The 10,104-nt window shown below is 59.2% G+C and overlaps 1 protein-coding gene and 1 long non-coding RNA gene across 2 annotated transcripts in view; one reads left to right on the top strand and one right to left on the bottom strand.

The window, feature by feature from the left end:
• Positions 1 to 2,503: 2,503 nt before the first annotated feature.
• GRID2IP (Grid2 interacting protein) overlaps positions 2,504 to 10,104 on the bottom strand; it is a 55,933-nt gene continuing 48,332 nt past the window's right edge. Inside the window, 13 exon segments of the mRNA XM_034669784.1 lie at positions 2,504 to 2,644; positions 2,885 to 3,049; positions 3,743 to 3,861; positions 3,959 to 4,088; positions 4,958 to 5,044; positions 5,183 to 5,338; positions 5,676 to 5,872; positions 6,401 to 6,478; positions 7,295 to 7,382; positions 7,991 to 8,138; positions 8,140 to 8,330; positions 8,732 to 9,087; positions 9,848 to 9,965. Of these exon segments, the coding sequence (XP_034525675.1) occupies positions 2,573 to 2,644; positions 2,885 to 3,049; positions 3,743 to 3,861; positions 3,959 to 4,088; positions 4,958 to 5,044; positions 5,183 to 5,338; positions 5,676 to 5,872; positions 6,401 to 6,478; positions 7,295 to 7,382; positions 7,991 to 8,138; positions 8,140 to 8,330; positions 8,732 to 9,087; positions 9,848 to 9,965 (1,905 nt within the window). The 3' untranslated portion in view covers positions 2,504 to 2,572.
• Positions 5,971 to 10,103, top strand: LOC117804120. The gene is made up of 3 exons (XR_004628339.1): positions 5,971 to 6,040; positions 8,752 to 8,852; positions 9,922 to 10,103. It is a non-coding gene; the product is annotated as an uncharacterized LOC117804120 (long non-coding RNA).

Here is a 10,104-nt window from a genome sequence, read left to right as displayed (position 1 = left end):
TTACAAATGGAGGCGAAATTTGTTGGCTCAGAGACTGACAAACCAGATGTCTGCTTCAGGCATGGTTGGATCCAGGGACAAAGAGATGTATGGAATGGTCTCCTCTCCTCTTCTTCCCTGCATTGGCTTTATACCCAGGCAGGTGTTCTCCACACGGTGGTCCTGGCAGCCCCACCCAGGGTTCCACCCTCTCTACATCCAACAATTCATCCAGAAGAGAGGGAGCCTCCCTTTCCAAATAGTGCCAACTTGAGTCTTAACTGGGCTCTGAGCCACCCAGCCAGAGTCACGAGACCATCCTTGTCTAATCAGCACTGCTCAGGGCCTGTGAGTAGGGGAGGGATAATTTCCCAAATGAAAAACAGGCGCTTTCCCCAGCAGAAGGGAGACTAACCAGCCTAGCCAGGTGCAGAGCACTGCTGTCCACTAGACGGAGTGGAGGCAGGGGACTAGGTAATGGGCGACTAGGTAAGAGAGAGGGGGAGGCATGCCACCAGGAGGACATGCGGAGATGGCAAACCAGAGCTGAGCTGGGTCCAGGCAGGACCGAGGCCACTGAGGATTTAAGGAGACTGGGATCTATACTAGGATGTCTGGCCAAATGGGCAGGTGGTAGACTGATTGTGAAAATGGCCCTGATTTTCCACCCATCCATGAATCCACACCCTCTGCAGTGTGACTTGGCATCATCTCTCACCAAGAGCGGAGCCCATTAGCCCGCCCCTAGAATCTGGGCTGGACTTTCCTATTGACAGGGGACTGTAGTGGAATGGTGCTGCACCAGATCTGAGGTCTGAGCTTAGATCCCAAGGAGTCTTCTCTGACTTTGCTTCTGTGACTTTGGTTCTCTTGGACCCCTGCCTCCACCATGGGAACCATCCTGGCTATCTGGCTGGAGGATGAGAGGCCACATGAAGCCATCCCAGCTGTCCCAGCCAAGGCCCCAGATGTGGGAGAGAGACCTGTATGACTAGCAAAGACACCTAGCAAGGGTGGGGAGGGGCGGAGGGAGAGGGAGAGAGAGAATCTGAAGCAGGCTCCATACCCAGCACGGAGCCCAACACGGGATTCGATCACTTGATCCTGAGATCATGACCTGAGCTGAAATCATGAGTCAGACGCTTAACCAACTGAGCCACCCAGGTGCCCCAAGTTTATAGGGTGGCTGTAAGTGGGGAACAAGGAAAGAACACGGCCTCAAAGAGCAGTCTGTGGGAGACTGCCAAGAACTGAACAGGTCCCATATACTGCCCAAGAGCAACATTAGCCATGTGATTGTAGGGAGAGAAAAAGAAGCCGAGAGACAGGTTTCAAGCCTATTGCAGACTTCTCTGGAAGAAAGTTAAAGAAAGAGACAACGGGAATCTACCTGATGCGGGAAATTGCCAATGGGAGCATGGCAAGGATGGAGGAAATTAACGCATCCTCCCCGCCCCACCACCCCTGCTCCCTGTCTCCTCTACTCCGACCTCACCAGGGCCTTCAGACATGCATGTGGAACAGCCTCTGGGATCCCAACTATGTCCCATTTTGTCATCCAGCCTGACGCCTGCTCTGCTCCTGTGACCGATTCCAGGGAACATCACCACGACCCAGCCAGGCAATCAGCCCCCGAGTCTGCTCACCCAGCACCTGAACATCTTTCCGTTCTCTCTGCCCCTACCTTGACCACACCATCACCATCCCATTCTCAGGTTCCCCAAACTAGACTTAAATTTGTCTGCTGGATAAAAACCTTCAGTTCTCCACTCTGACATAGCATGTCTTCCTAATGCAGTCCTCCCCTGCATCCCTGCCCGGCATCTGTCCTGCCTGCCCTGCTTCTGGGCTGTGGCCAACTGCAGGTTCTTCCAGCGTCCGAGACCCAGGCGAACTGCATGGGCCCCCAGGTCCCTACACCTGGGGATGTCCTTTCTCCCACTTTCTTCCAAGCAGCCCCAGGAGGCTGGGACTGGGTGGGGAACCTCAAGGCCTATTGTGCCCACTGGCATGGCATGTTCAAGGGCATCGGTCACCTTCTCCAGGCTCCAGAGTGCGTGTTCTGCAGGGGTGCCCTCCAGCCCACTGGGAGCAGGCTCCGAAAGGAGATTCTGATGTCCTTGCTTGGGGCAGAGCGTCCTCTGGCCAAGCTCAGAGGGGCAGACAGCAGATGCCGCCCCACGGTGGGGGCTGCTTCATAATCCATTTGCTGGTCTCAGCCCCTCCACCCCTCCCCGGGACCCTACCAGAGTCCTGAGGGGGTGCACAGCCAGCACCTGCTCCAAGGCCCAGAGTGAGATGGAGCAAAGCCAGGCCTCCCGGTGTGAGCACGTCTGTGGGCAGCCGAGGTTCACACTCCCTGGGGAGTTGGTGCCTCCTCTCTGCCCCATGCCCCCGGTGCTCATTTGGAGCCAGAGCCAGGGCCAAGGCCCACAGAGGGGAACACGTGGACCCTGTACCTTCCCGGTGCCCAGAGCCTGACGGCTGAGGTAGCTGGAGACCCGGGGAGGCCGGGCCCCATCTCCCACGCCCAGGCCGCTCTGCACTGCTCCAGGCCACTGGGACGGGCCTCAGGCAGGACGGGCTTTGCAGGTCACCAGGCCAGGGGTGAAACCATCCCTGAGCTGCGCAGGCCATCCCCAGCCTCCAGGTCACTGAGTGCTCGCTGGGAAGGAAGGGGCACATGAGGAGGGTCTGGTCAGCGGTTCCAGGAGCCTCTGACCCCTGCCCTCCCTGATCTTCTCCCCCCGCACCCCAGAGAGCCAGGGAAGAGAGCTGTCGGCCCTGTGGCGGTCACGTCACACTTGCTGGGGGCTCTTTCCCGATCTGGGCTTCATGGAGGCCCCTGCATTTGACCTCTGGAGGGACTTCTAAGAGGCCCCTTAGGCCTCCCATCATGGCTCACCTCGAACTTGCTCATGAACTCTGCGAAGATGCCGAAGAAGGCCTCGGAGGTGGTGGCTTTGGAGTCCTCACCAAAGAAGGCCAGCGCCCTCCCCAGCTCCTCCATGGCTTCGCGCTGCAGCCCGTCCAGGGCCCGCAGCACAGGCTGGGCCGTCTCTAGGAAGGACTGATCGGCCTCCATTAAGGAAACCGCCAGGCACACTCAGGTTCTCTAGCTGCCGGGTTCCCGCCTGCCCTGTGCCCTGTGCTTGGTCGGGAACCAGGCCGTGTCCAGAGGCTCCAATGCCTTGGCACACTGCCCTCTCAGCTACTCCCGAAGCCCACCGCAGCCCCAAGGCCATCCACTTGCCTTCTCTGTAGGACAACCCTCTCCCCACTCTGGGCTCTTCTCAGATGCCACGACCCCCTCCTCCTCCATCACCCACTTACAGTAGACTCCTGGCACTCTCTCAGTTTTGATCTCTCCTTTTTTTTTCCTGTGGCATTCGTCCCTAATTGTACTCAGTGGCAATGTGCCCCTCTCCTGACTGCCTTTGGACGGCCAAGGCCTGACAGGTCTCTCCCTGTATCTTGTGACCTAAGCCTGGGCTCTACTGCCCATGAGGACAGATGGGGCAAGGCTGAGGCTTTTGGACAGTCGGAAAAGCTCCTCTGCAGTTACAGAGACATGGTGTAAGTGCTTGGATTCTAAATCACCAGGATGTACCCTACACCGGGACCCCTGGGCCCGCCCACAGCAGCCTCTGCCCAGAATCTCTGCTGGGACACGGGGTCTGCGGTGGCTGCTGGAGTGATAGCCAGCTCTACCTGGCCACCCCAGGGTCCACCCTGGTGCTGGGACAGGCTGCTCACTGGATACCGTCATGACCACAGCAAACTTGTCCTCACTGGAGGGGGACATGCTCTGGCAAGCAGCCTGTATCTCACTGATGGTGCCATGGAGGTCAGCCAGGTCACTGGTCAGGGCCCGTTGGTTCACTGTAGGGAAGGGAATGGAACCTCATGAGCATGGACCTCCCAGTCCAGGACAGCAATGCCTCTGCTTCCACGCCCACTGCCCATCCACTCAGCCTACCTTTGGCAGCCAGGGGCACAGTGGGCAGGTCCTGAGCAAAACCCAGGAGTTCTGGAAAGTGCTGGCTCAGTGATTTGGCAAGGATGTGCAGGAAGGTGGACTTCCCATCCACAGTCTTAGTGGAGTTCAGCTGCAAGTGATGGCCAACATACATCCTCCTCAAGGAACCCATCAGATTCCTGATCCCACAGGTCTGGGTACTCTTGGTCCCACTTCTCCTGGCCTGTAGTGGCAATTTCTGGCCCTTGACACTCACCAGCTCTGAAGTAGCTAGTATTCCTCACTGTGAAGCTCTGCTGGGATGCCCGCAGGCCTCCCCAAGACATTCGGAGGTTCCCTGGCCCAGATCTTTGAGACAACCCCCCACCCTCTGCCCAGGAACCAGTCCCATATCCACCAGCTAGAGGAGGCCACCCGGTGTTCTGTCCTTGGGAGTGTGTCCTTGTCAGCAGATATAGCCCAAAATTTTCTGACCCCTGGGGGGCACCACTCACGTATCTTCCCTCTTGTGGTTTTCTGGAACTATCTTGGCCCATCTGTGCCTCAGACATCCTAAAACATTCATATCTACAAATGGAATTTTTCTTCTTCTCTTTTAAAACAAAGGTCCCAGAAACAGTGGGAAGCCTGGGTACTCCAGCTGTCCTTTCTCAGATCCTAGATCCTTTCAGGGGTAGAACAGCTTGACAGTGGTGGTGGTATTAAGGGCACAGAACCTACCAGGTGGGATTCCCTTCTTCCTGGAGTCTGCCCTCCCTGCCCCCCACACTCCCTTTTTCCAGATCCTGAGGCTTGGCTTGGAAAAGCCCCCCACCCCCAACCTTTGCTGCAGTTAGATCCTGGCCTGTGGGCAGCCAGTTTTTCTTCCTGGGGGAGGGGCCTTCCATGGTCACGATATTCTCTCCTCTCCTCTCCTCTGCCACAGCTTGGGTTGGGCCTGGCCTTCCCAGCCTTGATGGTAGAACAAGCTCGTCAATTACTGCCACCTGGTCCCCTCACCTCCGTCAGGAAGTTGATCTTGAACCCCGTGGTCTTGTTGGTTTTGGGCTGTCCGTCGTTGAGATAGTTGCCCATGGCCAACACGAACTGTGAAAAGGAAGGTGGGCAGGTCCTGCCCAGGTCCTCACCCCATCCCCCGGACCAGTATCAGGATGTGCCTGCAGACTGGAAGCCCCAGGGGGAAGGCAGGCAGGTGGGATGACCAGGGAGGGGGTGTGCCCTGACCTCCAGGATCTTGGCGAGCTTCCGGCTGTTCCTGAGCTCAAGGGAGGCCTGGCGCAAGCACTCCAGGCTACCCCGGATCTCCTCTGTCTTCTCTTGTAGGGTGGCCTGGAAGTGCAGGCTGCGCAAGCGGGTTTTGTATTCGGGAACCGATAGCATCTGTCACGAAGGCAAGGCCAGGATTCACCCGCCCCACCAGGAGACTCACCGCCCCACCACAGCCTGGGGTGGGGGTCATCTGGCTGCCCGGCATTCCCTCAAGAAAAATAAGCACAACCCCAACATCAGCACAAAAAATAAACACAATCCCATCTACCTTGGGCCCCAGGTGGGAACTGGCCGTGAAAGGTGTAGCACTGGGACTCAGAGGCGCGAGCGCAGTGGTGGTAGGGGAGAGGGACCCACGCAGCCCCGGTCACAACGAGAGCCCTGACGGAGGCGGCCGAGGCCCCTGGGCAGCACCCCCTGACCCCCCGCGCCGTCCCGGCCACAGCACCTGCAGGACGAACTGGTCGGGCTCGCTGAGGCGGCCGGGCGCCTCGCGGAAGGCCTGATAGCGCTGCTCCTCGTCGGCGTCGGGCGCGAAGAGCAGCAGCTGCGCCAGGTGCGCGGGCTCCAGGCGCCGGGGCTCCATACTCATGAGCATCTGCCGCAGCTCGGCCGGGCTCAGCTTCAGGTGAGCCAGCAGGATGGCTGCGGGCGGGGCGGCGAGGGTGAGCCCGGGGGCGGGGCCAGGCGGAGGGTGGGCGAGGCCCAGAAGTTCCCCGGGGCGAATGGGTGGAGCCTGGGAGGGGCAAGGGACTTAGGCGGAGCAGGAGCCGGCCCAGAGATGGAGAGGGTCCTTCCCTCGGCCGAATAAAGGTGAGGACGAGGTTCTCGAAGGGACAGACCTAGATAAGGGTGGGGTCTGGGGGCTGGTGCCAGAAATGAGCGAGGAGACCGCGAGAGGGAGAGTAGGGGATGGCTGGAGGCGTGGCCAGGACCCGGGAGCCTATTACATGTGGGGCGGGGCCAGCGAGGGGGCGGGGCCCATGAGGGTGGAGCCCAGGCCGACACCTGCGCCTGGGTGGGATCTACGACCCAAGAAGAGGCCTTCACCCAGCCAGTGTTCAGCCACCAAGGCCTAATGTGTCATCCACATAAGTGGATCTAAAGCTCTGTGGCCCAGACAGAGGGCCGCCTCCCGTCCCCCACAACCCCTGGGACTCCCCAACCCCTCACAGGTGTTGTAGGCCTTCTTGTGAGACAGGATCTCCACCACCTCTTTCTTCCTGAAGGGCTCAGGCCCAGGCACTGGCTCTGGAAGGGAAAATGCTTTAATGAGAGGAAGTGAGGCTGGTGGGAGGATCCAGGAGGGGTGTGCCACTCCCAACAGCCCAGACACCCCCTGACATAGCCTTAACTGAATCAGCCCCAGGTGTCCCCAGTCCCCCTCCTTCCTCAGTCTCCCACTCAGGGACTCTCCAGGCCGTTGTAACATACACAGCATGCGTGGTGCATGCCTCTCCCCCACCCTCGCTCCACTGGGCCCTTGGGGCTGAGCTGCCCAAGGAAGGGGAACCAACCATCTCTCCACCTTGCAGATGCTTCCTGGATGGACAGAGGCCTTTCTCTTCCACCCTGGAACCACCTTCTACACACAATATCCCTGGCTTCCTGGAGCCCCACCCGATGACTATAGGGAGATACTCAGAGAAGGGCGAGGGGACAGAGATCCTGGAAGGGACATCTACTCGGCTAGATACGGATGCCTCCTGATCCCCTTATTTGGGCTGTGTGACTTTGAGCAAACTACCTAGCTTCTCTGTGCTTTCTCATCAGGAAGTTACGGTGATCACAGTCCCTACCTCGTAGAATTGTCACAGGATAAATTTAGAAATGGGGGTGTCTGGCATTTGGTGAACATGCAATAAATACCAGCTACTATGATTAGCTACACTTTCAGATGGGAAAACTGAAGCTCTGAGAGGTTAAATCACTGGGGGACACAGGAAGTAAGTGGCAGTCAGTGCCTCCCTCTGGGACTTGAAGCCCTGGGATGCCACAGAAAGCAGCAGGTGGGCTTCCACAGACAGCCTGGTAAGGGGGTTCCCCCAGGGCCCTCAGGCCACTCACTAGCAGGTTTCTGGGTGCCAAAGTGGAGTTCCAAATCGAGGTATTTCACCATGTCGCTCAGCTTGTCATAGTCAGAATCTTCCCCCAGCTGCAAGGCAGGGGTGGGGGTGCGGGGGGCGGGGAGTTTCAGGGGGAGGAGGAACACTGGCAGCTGGACTGCCACCCCCCCACACACCCCCATCCGCTAAGAGCTGCCCTGGGAGCTACCGGGGGAGAGCCCTATCAGGGCCTGGGAGAAACTGGGGACCAGGAGAAACTGGGGACCAGGAGAGACTGGGGACCAGAAGAAACTGGGGACCAGGAGAGACTGGGGACCAGGAGAGACTGCAGGAGAAGCTGGATCATCCGAGTTAGGAGGTGGTGAGCTGCCTCTTCATGAGGTCAATAACGCACACACACCTGGAACACTCTCCAGGCAGGAGGCAGAATGTTGCACTGGAGCAGGGGGATAAAGGGACTGCAAAGGGGCTGCAGCCAACCACGGGGGCTTAAAGAGGTGGCTAAGAGGTCTGGCCCTGTCTTGAGGGGTCCTTTGCAGGGGGTGAGCTCACCAGAGCTGCCCTGGGCTTCCAATGCTGGGGGAATGGAAGCAGGGAAATGCCAGAGGCTAGAAACTGGACAGGGTCTTATCTTCATTGCTGCTGCCCAGGCCAGCCTCCCCTGGTGCAGGGCACCCCCAGGCCCCAGGTCACCTACCTGACCCCAGATGGTGCCTTCCGAGTTCTCCACCTGCTCCCACCGCAGGCGCTTGACGCTCATGTGGCTGGTCTCACTTCGGCGGTGACCCAGGCCCCGAGACAGCATGGGGGGTGCACAGGGCACTGGTGGGGGCAGGGGTGGCGGGAGGTGGAGTTTTTTTTTTTTTTTTTTTTTTTTTTTTTTTTTTTTTAGGCGGGGGGCTGAGCGGGGGTGGGGGGATGTGGTCGGAGATGGAGGAGTAGGTCAGGGAGCTGCCTTCCTCACTGCTGCTGATGCACTCACTAGCGCTGCTCCGCTCATTGGTCACAAAGCTTCCCTGGTCATCGTGGAAGCTCATCTGCCCAGGGCAGAGCAAGGTGAGGGAGGGTGGGATAGCCTGGGGCAGGGGGTGGGATAGCCTGGGGACAAGGATAGGATAGTCTGGCGGGTTAGCCCGAGGCTGTGGGTAGGATGGCCTGCCAAGTAGTCTGGGGGAAGGAATGGGGTAACCTGAGACAAGGAATATGGGGGAGCCTTGAGTGAGGGGTGTTATGCTGAGTCAAAGGGTGGGATCGCTTAGCCAGGGAGTGGGGTAGCCTGGGACAGATTCTAGGATGGACTGGGGCAGGAAGAGGAGTAGCCTGGGGCAGATCCCAAAGGCAACAGGGGTCTTGCAGGAGCCCAGGGATACTGTTCCCCTTACTGACCCCCATGTCACACCTGGGCCCCTGGCCTCCACATCTGCTGGCATGTGCTCACCTCCTCGTAATCATTCTCAGGGCTCAGGAAATCATCCACGACAGTGACCCGGGGGCCCAGCTGCTCACTCAGCACATCCAGGAAGCGGTCAGTATCCCGGCTTCGCACAGGACGGGAGAAGGTGAAGAGCTTCCTGTGGCTGGGCGGGCGGGCAGGGTCCGGGCTTGGGGGGCTGTCGGAGCGGATGGGCCCGGGGTCTGGCTGTGGGGAGGGCGCCCTGCTGCTGTCCAGGCTGGCGTAGGGGTGGGACTCAGAGCTGCTGGGGGAGGCCAGGCCCCCTGAACACAGTGGGTAGTAGCAGGGGGAGGGCAGGAGCCGCTCGCTGGGCCACGAGACGCTGGACAGGGTCCTGGGCCCTGGGGTGGGGGATCAAGTGTGAGGACCCTTCCTCAGTCAGTACCTGGGTTCCAGGTGCAGGCTGGAGGGGAGGGGCCTGGGGCAGGTTGGCTCTGTGTCCCTGGGCACCTTCCTTTCCCTCTCTGGACCCAGCACAAGAAGACCCTAGATGATCCTGCCTCCCCAGGCCCTTCTCCAAGGGAAATCAAAGGTCAGAGTAGGTGAGGGGGAATACTACTTTGCCCCAGGACAGGCCAGACCCCAGCACATCTTGGAAGGGACCTCAGGGGTCACACCTGGGACCAACTGAATACAACTGAAAGGGCAGAGGGGCCTTCTCCGGGCCCCAGATCAAGGATCACAAGGCACTTCCCACACCCAAAAGGCCCTTGGCTGACAGGAACGTTGCCCAGGGGTCCTGCCTTCTGAACTGCAGAGAAACCATCTTCCCAGTTGTGCCTTTCACAGAGCAATGCATAGACTTAATAGTTTATCCAACAGCTACATGTTAAGTTGGGGCTCCTTTGGGGGAGGACCTCTGCTTTTCTAAATCTGCAGCAGGGGTAAGGATCAGAGGGGGAACGGGATGCCTGTGATGACCCTGAGCTCGATGGACCTTTGCCATGCAGGCTGTGAGGTTCCCCACAACTCAGTCATGTGGTCATGGAGCAAAGGGGAGGCTCCAACGATGTGACCCAGATGGGGGCAATGCACAGACAGATAACGCAGAGGCCAGAGGCCAGTTCTGCTCTCAGGAACCAGGGCTGGCTGAGCCCCTACCTGCTGGGCCTGCCGGGCTGGGCACTGGTGGGGAGGCACGGGATCTGGACGTGGTCCCCACCTTCCCTTTGAAGCTGCTGTTCAGTCGGGACTCGAGCTCCGCATAGACGGCTGACATCTTCAGGGACAGGAGGCCAGGGTGAGTCCAGCCAACCGTCACCTCCCCCATGAGGCCAGGTCTGGGTGATGTGGGAGGCAGGGATCTGCCCCAGCCCCATGATCCCCCTATTCCCAGGAGCCACATGAACCACCAGGAG

Source organism: Ailuropoda melanoleuca, chromosome 10 (assembly GCF_002007445.2).
Source record: "Ailuropoda melanoleuca isolate Jingjing chromosome 10, ASM200744v2, whole genome shotgun sequence".
In the NCBI taxonomy this organism is placed as follows: Eukaryota; Metazoa; Chordata; class Mammalia; order Carnivora; family Ursidae; genus Ailuropoda; species Ailuropoda melanoleuca.
Note: the sequence above shows the minus strand (reverse complement) of the source record. Positions and strands in the feature narration are given on the sequence as shown.